At 61.0% G+C, this 17865-nt stretch overlaps 1 protein-coding gene across 3 annotated transcripts; it reads left to right on the plus strand.

The window, feature by feature from the left end:
• Positions 1-6: 6 nt before the first annotated feature.
• ABCD1 (ATP binding cassette subfamily D member 1) lies at positions 7-17392 on the plus strand. Of its 3 annotated transcripts, none has more exons than XM_024755818.1 (11): positions 7-1288; positions 3691-3807; positions 4081-4261; positions 9144-9286; positions 9377-9545; positions 10027-10121; positions 12925-13070; positions 13327-13472; positions 15630-15714; positions 16038-16163; positions 16258-17392. In XM_024755818.1, the coding sequence occupies exons 1-11, from the start codon at positions 380-382 to the stop codon at positions 16340-16342; spliced, it is 2202 nt and encodes a 733-aa protein (XP_024611586.1). In that variant the 5' UTR covers positions 7-379; the 3' UTR covers positions 16343-17392. The 3 variants fall into 3 exon arrangements, with proteins under 3 accessions (XP_024611586.1, XP_024611584.1, XP_024611585.1); XM_024755816.1 differs by having other exon boundaries at positions 16263-17392; XM_024755817.1 differs by lacking the exon at positions 3691-3807 and having other exon boundaries at positions 16263-17392.
• The last annotated feature ends 473 nt before the right edge of the window (positions 17393-17865 follow it).

Here is a 17865-nt window from a genome sequence, read left to right on the forward strand (position 1 = left end):
GTGGCGGAGTCACAGTCGCTTCAGCCAGGCTGCGGAGCGGACGGACGCGCACGGTGCCCCGGGGGAGGAGGAGGCGGAGAGGAAAAGACGCCCTCTCTGCCCGAGACCTCTGGAGGCTCTGACCCCAGGGGCCAGGGGACTGACAAGTTCCTCCACCTCGGCTGCCTGAAGAGGCCGCGACCCTGGAGGCCCCTGAGCCCACCGCACCAGGGGGCCCAGCACCACCCGGGTGGCCTAAAGCGACAGTATCTGGGACCACTGCGAGGTTTCCAGTTGCCTAGACAACGAGCCTGGGGTCAGAGCCTCCACCCTTCCAGCCACCTGCCTCCTCTGCTGCCTCAGGCACCAGTCCCAGACCCGTGAGTCCAGCCCAGGTGACATGACGGTGCTCTCGACCCCCCGGCCCTCGCGGGTGACCACGCTGAAGCGCACAGCTGTGGTCCTAGCCCTCACGGCCTATGGAGCCCACAAAATCTACCCCCTGGTGCGGCAGTGCCTGGCTCCGGCCAGGGGCCCTCAGACGCCGGCTGGGGAGTCCGCGCAGGAAGCTTCCGGGGCCACGGTGGGCGCAGCGGCCAAGGCCGGGGTCAACCGGGTGTTCTTCCAGCGACTCCTGTGGCTCCTGCGGCTGCTCTTCCCCAGGATCCTGTGCCGGGAGACGGGGCTGCTGGCGCTGCACTCAGCCGCCCTGGTGAGCCGGACTTTCCTGTCGGTGTACGTGGCCCGCCTGGACGGCCGGCTGGCCCGCTGCATCGTGCGCAAGGACCCCCGGGCCTTCGGCTGGCAGCTGCTGCAGTGGCTCCTCATCGCGCTCCCCGCCACCTTCGTCAACAGTGCCATCCGCTACCTAGAGGGCCGACTGGCCCTGGCGTTCCGCAGCCGGCTGGTGGCCCACGCCTACAGCCTCTACTTCTCCCAGCAGACCTACTACCGGGTCAGCAACATGGACGGGCGGCTCCGCAACCCGGACCAGTCCCTGACGGAGGATGTGGTGGCCTTTGCCGCCTCCGTGGCCCACCTCTACTCCAACCTGACCAAGCCGCTCCTGGACGTGGCGGTGACCACCTATACCCTGGTTCGAGTGGCCCGCTCCCGCGGGGCCGGCACAGCCTGGCCCTCGGCCATCGCTGGCCTTGTGGTGTTCCTCACGGCCAACGTGCTGCAAGCCTTCTCGCCCAAGTTCGGGGAGCTGGTGGCAGAGGAGGCGCGGCGGAAGGGGGAGTTGCGCTACATGCACTCCCGGGTGGTGGCCAACTCGGAGGAGATTGCCTTCTATGGGGGCCACGAGGTGGGGCAGCTCGGGGCACCGGAAAGCGTGTAGCTGGGGGCTCAGGGGCAGGAGAGCCAGGGCTGCCTGTGGCTGATGCCAGAGGTGTGGGCCAACCAGGGCCTTGGGCAGCTCAGATGGCACAGTAATGAAGAAGCAGGAAGGCTGGGTGGGGACTGCCCTGGGCCACTTCTGTTTCTTCTCCGCCTCGCTTGTCTTGGCCTTAGGGCTGTGGACCCTAGCGACTTGAGACTAGAGTTCCCTGGTTGCCCCATTCTTCTAGCCGACAGAGAGGAGGCTCCTGCCATCTGGGGACGCGGCCTTATGCCTGGGCCCCCAGACCCTTTGAAGGCTGGCCTCTGGCCCAGCTGGCCGGCTGGGCAGGCGGGCATTATGGGCATGACTCAGCCCAAGTGGAGGTTAACGAGCAGCGCGCAGCGTGCCGGCCGCAGCGGTGGTGGAGCTCAGCGCTCCAGGTCAAGGCTTCCCCCATCTGGAGCCCGAAGGCCCGCCTGGCTGTGGGCTTGGCCGCCTCCCCGAGGCCCCGGCCCAGGATGCTGGGCCCAGGCCGCCACTGCGGCAGGACGCACTTCCTGCCTGCCCGGCGGCCACCCAGCCCCCAGCGTGGCCGCCCTTCCGCCTGGGTCCCAGTCGTGCAGCTTCCCGGCAGGCCGGGTCGGGGGGCCGGGCCAGCTACGGCCGGCCTAGGAAAGGTTACTCCAGGCCAATGCTCCCTTTATCTCGCCTCGGCCCCTCCCCTTCCTCGCGCCTGAGGTTGCGGCTGCCTGTGGCTAGGCTCTCTGCAACTCTGGTTTCAGTTCCCAGTGTTTCTCGGGGGAGGGGCACAATGGCATCCATCTCGTGAAGGCCCATGTGTCCTCCCCGGGTCAGGTGGCCTTGTGCCCCAGACCTTGTCTCACTGGCTGCGCATCACATCAGGCAGATAGGCAGGCTTGTGTCTGATTTTTAAAAAGGGTTTATTCCTGAGCAGATAGGGGGCATCCCGGGTGTGGGCTGGGCTCCAGATGAGGAGAAAAAGTGCCTGGTGTGCAGCTGCAACCCCCTCTCCTCCTCTCCTGTCCTCTGGGCCGCAGGGCCTTGGCAGGCAGCCGTGGCCTTGGGTGAGGCACTTGGCACGTTCCCCGCAGCTACACTGTCAGCTCCTGCCAGCTCCCAGCACGAGCCTGGATTGCCCGGGTGCTCATTTCAGGAACAGGAGATGGGCTTGAGGCAAAGCCACTGAGCGGTGCTGCAGACCTGGGTGGTGGGGGATAGAAGAGAGATCACTGGCTCCTTGAAGGACTTCCTCTGGGCTAGTTTCAGCAGATCGCATGCTCACCGGGAGGTTTCACCGGCCAGGGCGGGAGGGACCTTGTGAGCATCCACAGCCTGTCTGTTTAGGCCTCAGCCAAAGGCCTGAAAGCAGTGTGGAGTGATGGGCCTTCATGGGTGGGTTGATCGCCCTTACTGTATAGGCAGGTGGCTCACCCCAGTCCCATTGGCAGATGTCCCCATGCCCAGGCTCAGATCAACAGGCTAGGGCAGAGGTGACTGGCTGGAGGGCAGACAGCAGGGTATTCTGCTGTTACTGGGATCTCGAGGAGGCTTATTTAGACACGCACATACAAACACACACAACCTCTTATTGGCTTGTGCCTAGGTAGACCTTTCTTCATAAGTGGAAGCGTGAAGCATCGTTTACAAGAATTTGGTCCTCCTAATGGCCCAGCCAATGTGATCCAAATTCCATACCTGTTGCTACCTCCAGTCTGTGTGAGCTGGGGCAGGTCACTTTGCCTATCTGGGCTGCAGTGGACATGAGAATACACACACAGTGGGACGTGGTGAGAATCAAATGGAGAGTCAGCTGTGAAACCACTTGGCAGAGGAAACGGTTCCAGGCTGGGCAGCTATTGTCCGTCAGGGGTGGGAAGGCGGGACTAGGGCATGTGCCCCACCCCCGACCAAGAAATCTATGCCCCAGTGGCCACCTTGCTGTGACTGCTTCCTGACCACTCCAGCCCCCCGCCCGTCTAACTGCTGCTGTCACAGGGATCCTCTTTCTCTCCCGCTCCCTCTCCTCCTCTCTCTTCTCCAGGCCCTGCACAGGTCCCTCTCCTGAGATGGCAGGTAGTGGCCAGTGCGGGAGGGGGAGGGCAGGGGAGGCCCACTCACTGCTGAGCGGGTGGGCCAGAGTCCTCAGCTGGCTTGGGCGTGGGGCTGTCCACCGAGGGCGATGCCTGCACGAGCTGGCTTGGGAGTGTGCCCTGCAGGTTCTGGCGGGAGAATGCAGTGCAAGTGTGTCACCCAGAGGAACTGTGGGAAAGTAGAGGGAGGCGGGGCCTAAGCAGGTAGAGGTTATTGAACCAAGTTCTTCAAAACCAACAACCGCCTTTTGCTTTCCTGTGCTGTCCTTCGCTTAGTTCAGGGTAGCCCCCCAGCAGTTGCCCAAAGAAACAGGCAAGGTGGCTGCCCTCAGCCCATGTCGAGAAGCTGTCCAGGGCAAAGAGAGGGGTGTGGTGAGCACTCCAACTGAAGAGGTAACGGAAAGGAGATGAGCGTGGGTCTCGGGAGGTGGGGGGGGTGAGCCCCTTCACTGCCGCTGTACCCCAATGCTGTGATGTCGATCCCATACCTCCCCCGAGTTTGAGACCTGTCCCCTGTAAACGTGGCCCAGTCCTAACCCCCGGCTCTCAACCTTGTCGTGGTCATCATACAGCATGGCCTGTGTGAGCGACACTTGGGGACTCTCGCTGTCGCCCCTGTGGGACTGACCGCCAGGCCTCTGGGTCTCCGGTGCCCGACCCCTGCAGGTGGAGCTGGCCCTGCTGCAGCACTCCTACCAGGACCTGGCTTCGCAGATCAACCTCATTCTGCTGGAACGCCTGTGGTACGTCATGCTGGAGCAGTTCCTCATGAAGTACGTGTGGAGCGCCTCGGGACTGCTCATGGTGGCAGTCCCCATCATCACTGCCACCGGACACGCGGAGTCAGGTGAGTGGGGGCCTGTCCTCCTGCACCGCTGGGCTAGGCTGGGGAGGCCCCAGTGCTCAGCCGGCCCACCTGACTTTTCTACTTCTGGGGTCGGGGGGCACCCGGCAGGTCACACTCTCCCGGAGCTCCTCGCTGCCTGCCACCCTGTGTGCGGCTCCCCTTTACAGCATCTCATGCTTCTTGGTCCCACTTGGCCAAGCCCAGGGACTGCAAGTCAGGAACAGCCTTCACCAGGCGCGTGCACCCCTGCGCATCTGGCCCTGCCCTCGGCTCATCTTGGAAGTGGGAGGGTGGGGAAGTACGTCGAGGGAGCCCCTTCCTGGCTTGGGCTTTGGCTTCCCCACCCACGCCTACGATAGCTCTTGCAGGTTGTCGAGGGCAGAGCCCCCTTCCCCAAGGCCTTGGGGGGACTGGGAAGGATTAGCATTTTGTTCCTCTACTGGTTTGCAAGGAATTCATTCTGTTTGCAGTCTTTTCATGGTTGCCCTTCAAAGGTTAACATGCTTACTTGAGAACAGTCTGGGTTAATCAGTAGCTCCTCCTCCTCTGGGCCCTTACTTAGAACACGTGGACTGGAGGGCCAGCCCGCCTGACGTGCTGATGTCCCCAGCAACAGGTTTGCCGTTGCTTTATCCGGTTGGTGCGTGTTCAGATTCACCTGTGAGTTTCTGCTTTCTTGGCTTCCCAGCCCTTCCCCGCGGCCCAGTGACCCTCCTTCAGACAGCCGTCCTTCAGAAGTCCTTACTGTGACGCTTTCATCATGGAGCTTCGAGATGATTTTCTTGTCTGAAAATGTCTTTATTTTATCCTCCCCCTACCCCCGAACTGAAGTTCAGTTGGGTGAGGGAGTTGAGATGGACGGTCGGTTTCTCTCAGCCCATTGACAACATCCCGTTGCCTCCGTTGGAAAATCTGTTACCAGCTTAACTGCTCTCAGCAGCCCGCGTGGTCTCCCTGGTTAGACTTTTCTCTTTTTCTGCAGTTTCTTTAGGAAGCGTCTGCCTGTGTGTTTCTGTCTATTCTGCTTGAGACTTGTTGTATGGCCGTTGAATACTCAGATTGTTCCATCGTTCTGGAAAGTTCTCGGCTGTTATCTTTTCAAATATTGCCTCTCTCATTCTTTTTACTCTTTCCTTCTGGAACTCTCACGATGTGTTGGGCTTCTCACTCCTTTGTGACTGTCCGTCTCTCTTCACTTTTCCCCATCTAGCACTGTCTATGCTGAATGCTGGGAGTTTTCCTCAGATTTTCCTGCTCACACATTTGCTAGTTTTCTCTTCGGCTGCATCTAATTTGAATTTTCTTTTTTTTTTGGCCACACTGCGCTGCATGAGGGATGTTAGCTCCCCGACCAGGGATCGAAACCGTGCCCCCTGCATTGGAAGCACAGAGCCTTAGCTACTGAACCGCCAGGGAAGTCCCTAATTTGAATTGTTTTTTATTTCAATGGCTATTTCTGTAAAGTTCTGCTGGCAACCATATTAATCATGCTCGTTCCATGGTTTCTGGGCAGCTATTCGGTTGTCTGACTTCTTGGGGGTCTAAGCCAGCTTTATCTTCCGTCTGCCGGTCTTCTTTGCTCGTGGCCGTTGTGGATTCTGCAGCCTAACCAGAGGGTAGGATTCCCCTGCGCACATTTGCTTTTGCTTTAGCCAAGCGGCTGCCCAGTAATGAACCAGTTGGAGGCCACTTTCATGTTAACTTCTCTGCTTTGGGGAAGAGGGGTCCCCGCACTTGCAGGTGATGTTAATTTGCAGCCCAGACACGTAATTACAAATCCTTAGAGGAGACCTTTTGGTCCTCGCGCCTAGAGCCCTATCTTCTCCGTCTCTGGGGATGTCACGGGAGCACCTGGCTACTGGCTTCTCTTCTCACTCCTGGGAATTTCCCTTGCTTTCCTGCAAGCACAGCTCTGATTTAAAAGGTGTTATATTTTATGCAGTTTGGTAGTAAGAGGGTTTCCAGGTATACGTAAAGAGGGAGAGCCTGAAGTGCGTGTTTCAGAACCAGAAGTCTCTCTGATTCTCTCCCTATTGGTGTCTCTCCCTTGGGGCTCCCATACCCTCAGCTGTCTGTCCCTCTCTGGGTGACCTCCAAGAGGAAAGATCTAATTGAGGGGGTAGTTGCTTCCACCAATGGACCTACACTACGGGTGGCCTTGATTTAGGCCAGGAGCATGGGAACGGACCCCCAGGAGGAAACCCAGCCGTGGTTTCTGTGAGGAAGTGCCTGTGGCCGCTTCCCTCTGAAGCTGGCACAGGGCACAGCTCAGCCCGTCTAGTCCCCGAGGCCTCTCCCTCCTCTGAAGGCCTAGGACTTTTTGGCGCCTCTGCTGTGTCGGGCTTTGTGGGTGATTCAGAGTCCTGAGCTCCTGTCCCCACCATCATGGCCCTTATAGCCAGTCACCTGTGAACATGTGGACCGCTCCCATCCCCCTGGCTCACTCCGCTTGTCTCACTGGCCTGCTTCTGCCTCAGGCCCTTTGCTCCTCCTGGCTCTGCGAGGAATGCTCTTTCCTCTGCCACCCCGTGGCCCCTCCCTCCCTCTATGGGAGCTTTGCTCACAGGCACCCGCTAGGTGAGACCACCGCCCGGCCTTTCTCTCCCCCTCCCCTGCCTCGCTGCTCTTCAAAGTGCTGAACGGCCCGTCTGCTCCACGTCTGCGGCTGCCTTATAGAGGCTCTGCCACTTTAAACTCAAGGAGGCCAGAGGTTTGTCTGTTTTGTCCCTGCTGTGTCCCCAGTAACTGGAGACTGAGAGCGCTGGGAACCGGGTGAGGAGGCCAGCGATTATCCACAGGGAAAGATGTAGCCACCTTTGCCTTTCTGGCCTGCCGGCATGGCAGCCTGGCCGGGAAGAGCTGTCAGGTGTCTGGCTCTGGGCTACTCATCTTAGCCCCCAAGGCTCCGAGGAAAGCTGCGGAGGGCTATGCTGTCTCCAGGGAGGGGCCCCCTGTTGCCAGGGCCCCCGCGCAGACCCTTTCCCTTTGTGCGCAGTATCTTTCCAGCTCTCAGGATGTCCGGGGAGGAGGGTTTGTGTCCCCCCTGCCTAGGGACCTTAGACTGTCAGAATCACCACTCCCCTGCCCCGCCCAGTTCCCTGGACTCCTGGTGCTCTAGCCAGCTGTCTGGCCCTATCCACCCCACACTGCACCTGCCCTGCCCTGACTCCCTGGCCCTTCCCAGCCCACCCCCACCATCACATTCTTGAGGCTCCAACCTCAGATCCATTTATGCCCCTGGATAGTTAGCCCTCAGAGTTGGCCTCCCCCTTGCTCCCCATCACCATTTCCAGAACATTCCTTGTGTAAAAACCTTGCCCCTCTAGGGGGTCCAACGGTCAAGGGAGTCAAGGCCATTGACAAGAAAGGGTTGAAGTGAGTGACCGTGGGGTCTCAGCTGAGACGGAAAAGAACAAAGTAAGTCAAGACAGGAGCAGGCTCTCAGGGAGAAATAGTAGCATTGAGGACGGCCACAGAATACGGCAGCAAGGGGAGAGATGAAGGCGACACGGGGTAGACCGGAGGTCTGAAAGGGGATATTCCTGTTTGAGAGGCTCGGGAGGGGCTGCCGTTGTAGTACAGGACGGGACATCTGCGTTATTGAGGCGTAATTAACGTACCGTACAAAAGTTGTGCAACCATCACCACTATCTAAGTCTAGAACATTGTCACCACCCCAACAAGAAAGCCCGGACCCATTAGTGGTCACTTCCCACCCCACCTGGCAGCCCCCAGCGACCGCTAATCTTCCTGTTGCCATGGGTTTGCGTCTTCCGGACATTTCATATAAATGGAATCACACAATATGTGGCCTTGTGTATCTGGCTTCTTTTACTTAGCATCACGTTTTTACGTTTCATCCACGCTTTAGGATTAATCAGTACTTTATTCCTTCTTATGGCTGAATAATGTTCCATTGTATGTACACAGCTACCACATCGTGTTCATCCACTCATCCATCGGTAGACGTTTGGGTGGTTTCCACCTTTCGGCTCTTAGGAATAACTGCTACACACACTCATGTATCATTTTTTGTGTGGACCTCTGTCTTCACTCTTGGATATACGTACACCTAGGAGTGGAATTGCTGGGGCATTTGGTAACTCTCTGTTTAACATTTGGACGAACTGCCAAACTTGTCTTCCGCGGCAGCTGCGCGTCGTTCGTCCCCACCAGCGGTGTCTCATGGCGCCAGCTGCTTCGCTTCCTCACCGGCACTTTTACTGTCTTTTCAGCTGTAGCCACATCCTAGTGAGTGTGAAGTGGTGTCTCGTTGCAGTTTTGATTTTGTATTTCCCTGGTGACCAATAAGCATCTTTTCGTATGCTTCTTGGCCATTTGTATATCTTGCAGAGGAAATGTTTATTCAGATCCTTTGCCCGATGTTTAATTGAGTCGTTTGTCTCTTTATTGTTGAATTGAAGAAGTTCTTTACGTATTCTGGGACCTGGGACCTGGGCCCTTAGCAGATATATGATCTGCAGATGTTTTCTTCCAGTCTGTAGGTTGTGTTTTCACCTTCTGGATGACTTACTTTGGTGCCCAAAACTTTTTACTTTTGTCGAAGCTCCCTTACCTGTTTTGCTTTTGTCACGTGTGCTTTCTGGTGTTGTATTTAAGGAGCCACACCTAATCCCAGGGCACGAAGGTTTACCCCTGCTTTCTTCGAAGAGTTGTGTGGTCTTAGCTCTTCCGTGCAGGCCGCTGCGGCGCTGCACTCTGAGTGAGTTTCTGTGTGTGGTGTGCGGTAGGGGTCCTTCTTCTGCATGTGGATGCCCGGTTGTCCGAGCACCATCGGCTGGACAGACTTGCTCTCTCCCTCAGTGGGTCAGTTATGACTTTCCACTGTCCTCGCCACTCCCCACCCCACTGTGCTCCGCAGACTCGGAGGTGGCGAAGAAGGCGGCCCTGGAGGCGAAGGAGGAGGAGCTGGTGAGCGAGCGCACGGAAGCCTTCACCATCGCCCGCAACCTCCTCACAGCTGCCGCGGACGCCATCGAGCGGGTCATGGTGTCCTACAAGGAGGTAACCCCCCGCCCAGCCCCCGCCCCTACCATCTCCCCTCCCTCCCCACCCCCACTGGCGGGGGCTGAGCCACGGTCGCCCTCCCTGCAGGTGACAGAGTTGGCTGGCTACACAGCCCGGGTCCACGAGATGTTCCAGGTATTTGAAGACGTCCAGCACTGCCGTTTCAAGAGGCCCGGGGAGCCAGAGGACACTCAGGCAGGGTCCGGGGCCGTGGTGAGGTCTGGTGTCCGTGTGGAGGGGTCCCTGCAGATCCGAGGTAAGGGAGCCCTCCCCAAAGAGGCCGCCCTGGTCCCGGCCCTCCCACAGCAGGCTGCCCGGTGCCCCACGGAGGGCTTCCTGGGCACGTTGCGGCCCCCACAGCCCTCCCTCTCAGAGCGGCCGCCGCTGGCCACTGTGCTCACGTGCCCAGTCCCTTCCAGGTGCCCCGGTCAGGGTTTCCCTTTGCGAGAGAGGGGGGCGCAGCTCCAGTAGGGGCTGGGGCGCTGGGGAAGAGGCCCCAGGCGTCGCAGCCGCCTTTCAGGTGGTGTGGCGTTGAGGGGCTGCAGGGGCGGACGCCACGCTTGGGCTCCAGAGGCCAGGGAACCGGCTTTGCCCCTCCGCCGCCCAGAGCACAGCAAGGGGGCTGTAGTCAGCTGGTGGGCAGTGGCGTGCCGTCGCGGGTGGGGGTCCATGGCGCCCAGCAGCAGGTGGCGGGAGAGCTCTGCTCCCTCTCTCCCTTCCTCGCGTTCTCTCTCCAGGCCAAGTGGTGGATGTGGAGCAGGGGATCGTGTGTGAGAACATCCCCATCGTCACGCCCACGGGGGAGGTAGTGGTGGCCAGCCTCAACATCAGGGTAGGTCGAAGGGCGGAGGGGAGCCCCAACCTGGCAGCACGGGCGGGGCCGAGCCCAGCTCTGGGGCCCGGGGCCTGGCCTTCTGCACCCACCTCAGCCCTCAGCATCCAGCCTGGCCAGCCTGCCCGCACTGCCAGTAGCCATTGACCCCAGGTCTACGTGGCAGGCAGGCTAAGCTCAAGGTGAAAGACCAGCATGTCTCTGACTTGACGGTTAGTTCTGGGGCAGTGGAGTCAGAGCTGATTAAGAGGGCTGGGCTGGAGTCACCCAAAGGTTCCTGGCCCTGTCGTTGGCAGCACCCCACACCTGCCCCTATCCCTGAGTAGCCCAGGACTTGGGGACTCTGGTCCAATTCCAGCTGTGATGAAAGAGATTCTCTTCCACCGACCCGGGCTTGAGGTCCCACAGATTTGCTGTGAGAGGCCCCCAGGGCGGGTGTGTGCCGGGTGCAGCCTGGCCCACTGGGAGGGCTCTCAGCCATTACGCAAGCTGTCTGTGGAGAGGATGCCCTGGGGGCAGACATCCACCAGTGACCTGTGTCCCCAGCCAGAGCTTTGGACAGGGTCAGGGAGTGATAGAGTGAAGGGGAGTCCTGGGTGCAGTAGTCATTCATCCTTCATTCAACTAATGTTCCCTGAGCTCCAGGCTGGACACTGTAAACCACAGGTAAATCAGGGGAACCCCAAAGCGTTAGAGAGATCCCGGATTTGGGACTTCCCTGGTGGTCCAGCGGTTAAGACTCCACGCTTCCACTGCCAAAGGGTGCAGGTTTGATCCCTGGTCAGGGAACTAAGATCCCACATGCTGCCCAGTGTGGCCAAATTAAACTTTAAAAAAAAAGAGAAAAGATCCACGGTTAGATGGCTGTCCCGGGTCCAGCGAGGGCCACAGGAAAGGCAGAGTAGAGGTCTGCATCCCTGGGGGAGTAGAGGTCACATGAAGCTTCACCCAGGGCAGGGACGAGGAGCCAGGGGCTTCAGGCCCAGGTCCTGCAGGGGCCGCGCGTGCCCCGCTGAGGAGCCAGGGCAGCGGAAGCCACGGCCAGGCAGGGAATAGGCAGGAAGGGCCAGTGCCTAGAGTCCCTTTCCTTGATCTGCTGAGAGGGGGCCTGAGAGCCAGCTGGAAGCTGGACGCAGGCCAGCGGTGTGATCCCCATCACCCCTGGCAGTAGTCACCCTTGGGGTGTGGGGCTGCCACTGACGGCCAGTTTATGCAGGGTGAATGGCTTCCAGGCAGGCCCAGTGGAAGCCCAGCTGGGCAAAGCTCAGAGGCCATGGTGAGCAGGGGCGTGGCTGGTTAGGGAGCAAGGTCAGGCGAGGAACGGGTGACCAGGGGCTGAGCAAGAGCTCTGTCCTGGCAGAGCCGCTGGTGGAGCTGGGCTCCGGGGCTGGGAGATGTTGGGGGCGGTCGGAGAGATGCACGGAAGGAGACAAGGGAGGCAGCCGTGGAGCTGGCTGGGGCCACGCGGCTCCCCCGGAGCCAGGCACACAAAGGAGCCGGGCCCTGACCGACCAGCCCTCCCACATTTGCACGGAGGTAGGCCTGGGCCCTGCCTGGGGGAGTTTACAGTCTAACGAAGGAGGAACAGCAAACGAGGGGCTCAGCCAACAGAAGTTCACATCAGGGTGTCTAGGCCTCTCCCGGCTTCTGGTGTTTTGCCTTCATCTTTTTTTTTTTTTTTGGGCCGCGTTGGGTCTTTGTTGCTGCGCGCGGGCTTTTCTCTAGTTGCTGCGAGCGGGGGCTACTCTTCGTTGCCGTGCGTGGGCTTCTCATTGCGGTGGCTTCTCTTGTCGTGGAGCACCAACTCTAGGCGTGCGGGCTCAGTAGTTACGGTACTTGGGCTCAGTAGTTGTGGCGCACGGGCTTAGTTGCTCCGCAGCATGTGGCATCTTCCCCGACCAGGGCTCGAACCCCTGTTCCCTTCATTGGCAGGCGGACTCTTAACCACTGCGCCACCAGGGAAGTCCCTGCCTCCATCTTCACACGGCACTCTCCCTGTGCACGTGTCTCTGTGTCCAAATGTCTCCTATTTATAAGGACACCAGGCCACACTGGATTAGGGGCCCACCCGACTCCTTATCTAAATTTCATTATATCCGCAAAGACTCTATTTCCAAGTAAGGCCACATTCTGAGGTCCTGGGAGTTAGGACTCAAACGCAGAACTCTTTGAGGGGACACGGCTCAACCCATGGCGCCGACCGAGATAAACCAGATGGATGCGCGTATCCGCCACACTCTGGGATCTCGCGAGGACTGCACTGGCTGGAAGGCCCTTAGTGTTGCTGTGATGTCACACGTGGCGGGGGGCAGCGGAAGCTGTACCCCGCGTGCCTTGACTCCGTGCCTCATGCTCTCCCCCACCCCGAGGACGGCGGGCTCCCTGCCATCTGCACGCTCCCCGCCTGCTCGGGCGGCCTTTTTCCTATAGCAGGTGTTTCCAGAACACCAGTGGACATGATGTAATCGGCTCATGGCGGGCCTCAGGCGCTTGACGCTTGGCTTCCAGGTGAAGCGGGCTGCAGCTGCCGTTGACCTTCTGGGGCGCGTACCCGTTTGCTGGACTGTGGCAGGACAGGCCCTCCTCCTGCTGGCCCCCTGCTCTCTGGGGACAAGGCAGTGCCTGAAACAGGCAGCCGGTTAGGGCTCCGGATACCAGAGCTCCCCCTCGGGGCCCTGCCGTTCCTCACCAAGAGATGGAGGATGGCATGTGCTGGGTGCGGGGGCCTCTCCGAGGCTGTCAGGCAGGCCATGGGTAAGGGGAGGGAGGCCCGGGCCGGCTTCCACGGCCGCTGCCTCTACAGGTGGAAGAGGGCATGCACCTGCTCATCACGGGCCCCAACGGCTGCGGCAAGAGCTCTCTGTTCCGTATCCTGGGCGGTCTCTGGCCCACCTATGGTGGCGTGCTCTACAAGCCCCCCCCCCAGCGCATGTTCTACGTCCCCCAGAGGTGAGCGGTGGGGTGACGGGGCCACCGGCGGCTGGGCGGGGGAGAGTACCTGCATGTGTGCCGTGATGCGCGTGTGCGACCTGAGTGTGGGGGCGTGTGTGAGCGGGTGGGCGCGGCGCGCTGTGCGGCAGTGCCCGCGGCCTTCCGGTCAGCCCCCCTCGGGCAGGCAGGGCCCGTGCGGAGCCTGCTCGGGAGCAGGGCGTCGGCAGGGAAGCCGGGCCGCCCTTCCCTCGGCGGACACGCGGCTCTCCCGCAGGCCCTACATGTCCGTGGGCTCCTTGCGCGACCAAGTGATCTACCCGGACTCCGTGGAGGACATGCGAAGGAAGGGCTTTTCGGAGCAGCACCTGGAAGCCATTCTGGACATCGTGCACCTGCACCACATCCTGCAGCGGGAAGGAGGTAGGGGGAGGGGCGGCCCACGCGCAGCGCCACGCGGGAGGCCGCCGATCCATCGTCCTTTGTCCCGGGCTCAGCGGGGGACCTGCTGCCGCCCCTGCCCGAGCCTCCCTCCTGGCCCCCCGAGGGATAGTCCCCGAGGGACTGCCCCAGCCAACGTTGGTGAGGCCGGAGTGCTACGTGGCCTGAGGAGCCCCGCCCCCTGGGGAGGCCCGACAGGAAGCGCGCGGCCCCGGACCGCCCGAGTGCACTGCACTCGGGAAGGGAGCCGGGCCCGGCGGGGGCCATCCAACGGGGCACCCTCTCCAGGCTCTGGGCTCCGTGGCAGGCAGGGCCTCTTGGGCCAGGCAGGGAAGCGACAGGTCAGTTATGCATTTCAGCGAGAGGGCAGAGCACGGGTGTGGGCAGGGCAGCCTGGAGCGTGCGGAGCAGAGGTGGAGGGGACGCCTGCCCACCCACGTGTCTGGCTCGAGCCTGGGAGGTGTGTCCACTGGGAAGAGACCGCAGGAGGGAGGGACAGGCCGATGGCCAGAGAACGCATCGCTTGGGGACTTCTCAGGTTGGTCTTTAATTGCCTATCGTGCCCAGAGGGGCGGAAGAGGAGATTGCGGCCCAGCTGCCAGAGTTTGGATTTTTATACTGAAAGCTGAGTGGCAGAGGTCCGAGTCCTGCCTAGGCTACCGAGGGGCAGCTTGACCTTGAGCAAAACCTGACCTCTTGAGATGCTTTCCACCTGTAGAAGGGGCCAGGTACCAGTCTCAACCTCAGTGCCGGCAGTGAATGAAAGAGCGCCTTTGAGGACCCATGGGGGCTCTGCAGGACATGGCGGTTGACTCATGAGAGTCCCTCCCAGGTGTCGTCACCTGTGCAGAAAGGGGGCCACAGGCAGTGGATTCGGTGGGGCTGTTCCTCCCGGGCCTGCCCTGGTCGCCACGGTCCCTGCAAAGCTTCATCCCCAGCTTCCCCCTGGCTTGGTCGGGCCTCTTTCGCTCGCCCTGGGAGTGTACCCCTCCTCCTGGGCTGCACACACCCCTGAGTGCCCGGGGCCCCTGAGGCCAAGCCCCACTCCACAAAGGCCCCCAGGTCGCTCTGCTATACGTGGCTCCGGCATCACATCACATCCCAGGGGCGGGGTGGGGTGCAAATCATAGAGTGATTTAAAGAAAGTTCCTTTAAAGAACGTTCCAGAAGCTGCCACGTGTGTTAACACTTACACTTACACCCCACTGGCCAGAATTCAGTCCTGTGGTTAAACCTCTCATCGAAGCAAGCTGGGGGATTTTGTCTTTTTTGTGTGTGGCCACGTGCCCTGCCAAAACCTCTAGTTTTCTGGAAAGGCAGTGGAGGGAGCAGGCGAGGAGGCATCTCTGATGGATCACCCACTCGCCCCCTGAGCCTGGCTGCCGTGCTCCACCAAGCAGAGACGCACAGGCCTGGCGCCTGTGGGTGAGAAGCCTTCTGGAGAGCCCATCGCAGCCATCCCTGGGGCTCTGCCATGACTGTTTGATGCCCACTGGCACTTGATTAGCACCCCATTAGGTCCTGTGTGAGTTCGCTGGCGCCACAGATTGGGTGGGGCAAATGACAGAGATGTATCGTCTCCCAGTTGTGCAGGCCGGGAGGCCAAGATCCAGGGCTGTGGGCAGGGGCAGTTCCTTCTGCGGACCGCGAGGGAGGGTCTGTTCCAGGCCTCTCTCCTGGGCTTGTAGTTGCCGTCTGCTCCTTGTGTCTTCACGCCGTCTCTCCTCTGTGCGTGTCTGCGTCTCCAAGTGTCCCCTTTTTATAAGGACACCAGTCCCATCGGATGAGGACGCACCCCTGTGACCTCACTTTAACTCGATCACCTCTGTAAAGACCCTGTCTCCAAATGCAGTGGCATTCTCATGTCCTGCGGGTGAGGACTCCCATGTGTCTTTTCTTGGAGGGGATGTAATTCTGCTCCCAGCTCTTTTGAACTATTCCGGTGTCCCCACAGACGGACAGGTACCCAGAGCACACATCCCCAGCGGACAGCCTTTCTCCGAGTCACGTGCGCTGCCGTGTTCCGCTACTGTTGGTGGCCCGGCCCCTCCCACCGCAGCCACTGCGCCTGGGCCCGGGCCCTCTGCCCGTGCTGCCCGGCCCTTGTTGAACTGAACAGCGACCTTTGTCTCCTGCCAGGTTGGGAGGCCGTGTGTGACTGGAAGGACGTTCTGTCCGGGGGCGAGAAGCAGAGAGTTGGCATGGCCCGCATGTTCTACCACAGGTGAGCCACTCTGTCCTGAGTGGCTGGGCTCCCTCGGGCACTGGAGGTCCTCCGAGCCAGCGGCAGAGACAAGGGTGCTGCCTGGGTGCTCCCAGGAGCCCGCTCGGCATCTGTGCTCCCCGGGAGCCCCTTAAACGGGGAGGGCAGCGCCACCAGGAGGCCTTGCCCTGCCCCCCCCCAGGGCCCAGCAGGGATGGGATCGAAAGGACAGGGGGTCAGCACGCAGATCAGGCTTCCCGCCCCCACTGGGGCCTGGGGCCAGCCCGGGCTGTTGGGGCTGTTGGAGGGTCCACAGGCTCACCCACTCAGCCCCCACCCCCAAGGCCCAAGTACGCCCTCCTGGATGAATGTACCAGTGCCGTGAGCATCGACGTGGAAGGCAAGATCTTCCAGGCGGCCAAGGATGCAGGCATTGCCCTGCTTTCCATCACCCACCGACCCTCCCTGTGGTAGGTGCCCTCACTTCCAGCGAGCGACGCGCCCGTGGCTTTGCAGCGGGGGAGGGGGCGATGCTGCCAGACAACCTCCCTCTCCCTCCCCTGGGACAGGAAGTACCACACACACCTACTACAGTTCGACGGGGAGGGTGGCTGGAAGTTCGAGAAGCTGGACTCGGCCGCCCGCCTGAGCCTGACCGAGGAAAAGCAGCGGCTTGAGCAGCAGCTGGCGGGCATCCCCAAGATGCAGCGGCGCCTCCAGGAGCTCTGCCAGATCCTGGGCCAAGGCCCTGGAGTCCTGCAGGCCGCTGCCACCTGACAGACGGCCCTGGCTCTTAGCCCTTGGCCCACGCCCCACACCAAGCCCTCGGATCACGTGAAGGAAACGGAGCGCCTGCCCACCAAGCTTCCCCCCCACCGCCCCGCTGCGGGCCCACCCTGCATGCTTTGCCGTCCTCCCAGGCCTCCCAGAGGACAGCCAGCGAAACCTGTGCCCGCTTCCCAGCCCCACCAGACTGGGACCTGGGCAAGTGGAAGGGGAGAGGGGCCAGAGGCGCGGCCCCGCTCACAGCACCAGCCTGTGCCCAGGAGCCTTGGTGTTTGCGGGGCAGCGCCTCCTAAGTCTGGAGTCCCCCCATTCCCTCCTCTGCGGTCCCTTGGAGACATCACAGACGGTCCATCTCTCTATTGCCATCATCCCAGTGGCCCGCCGAGGCTCCCGTCCCCCGGAACACCCTCACTGCCATAAAAACGGCCAAGTGGGCCCCGCGATGAGGCAGGGCCCGTCATCTGTGCCCCTTCTCCCCACCAGTCATCCCAAAGAGCCCTCGGGAGAAAGAATTGCACAACATTTCCTACCGAGCAATGACAAGAATGTAGTCCCCGTCCGCCTCCGTCCCTAGCCCTCTCTCCTTCAAGCTAATTTATTGGATTCCCCTTTGCAGCCCTCTCCATCTTCAATGTGAGCACCCTGCTAGCGGGAGAGGTGGCCTGGGCCCCCAGCCAGCCCGCTACCCCACCGGCCTACACTGCCAACCACCAGGGCGTGGGTGGGGGCGGGGACGCTGGGGCTGCCAGTTCAGTGCCAAAGAGGGGTCGGTGGGGAAGCTGTCTCTGCAAAGACTGCCCCCACCCGAGGGGGAGACCCCGCCACCGCGCCGCCGTGTGCCTTTCGGGCCCTCAGCCCTCGGGTCGGGGAACCTCCCTCAGTTCCTCAGTAAAAACCTCCTGTGGAAAGTGCAGTCCTGCCTCCCAGCGTCTTTGTCCGTCGGGGCTTGGGGGAGAGGCGGGACGGGCAGCAGTGGCCTGGGGCGGGGGGGAGGAGCCTTGATCCCACCCCCAGCCGAAGATGCTGCCCTGTGCGTTCTCCGGCAGACACAGCCGTGGGCAGGCGGCATCAGCAACATCTCAAAAAGGATGGCTGAGCCGGAAGGGGACTCTGGACCCAGCCCGACCCTGTGCCAGGGTGGAGAAGAGAGGACCGAGGTCCAGTCCACCCGTGACGAGCTCCAAGAGAGATGCTGAGAGAAAACCAGTGAGCTGCCAAATGGGCTGGCAGGGGACACGGAGGAGGAAGAGTCCTGAGCCAGCCAGGCAAGGAGCACAGTGGGGACACAGTGCTTCTAGACGTTCTAGGAGGGGGGAACGCTTGTGCCGAGGCCCAGGGGTAAATCAGGAGCAAGATGCAGGGGGGAGGGAGGGGCCTCACTTCCAG

Source organism: Neophocaena asiaeorientalis, unplaced genomic scaffold (assembly GCF_003031525.2).
Source record: "Neophocaena asiaeorientalis asiaeorientalis breed wild unplaced genomic scaffold, Neophocaena_asiaeorientalis_V1.1 scaffold1004, whole genome shotgun sequence".
NCBI classification, from domain to species: Eukaryota; Metazoa; Chordata; class Mammalia; order Artiodactyla; family Phocoenidae; genus Neophocaena; species Neophocaena asiaeorientalis.

Coding starts and splice junctions, on each gene's coding strand:
- ABCD1 (XM_024755816.1), top strand. CDS start 380: ATGACGGTGCTCTCGACCCCCCGGCCCTCGCGGGTGACCACGCTGAAG. Junction 3,808..4,080: donor TGAGCACTCCAACTGAAGAG/GTAACGGAAAGG, acceptor CGACCCCTGCAG/GTGGAGCTGGCCCTGCTGCA. Junction 16,164..16,262: donor ACCCACCGACCCTCCCTGTG/GTAGGTGCCCTC, acceptor CCCCTGGGACAG/GAAGTACCACACACACCTAC.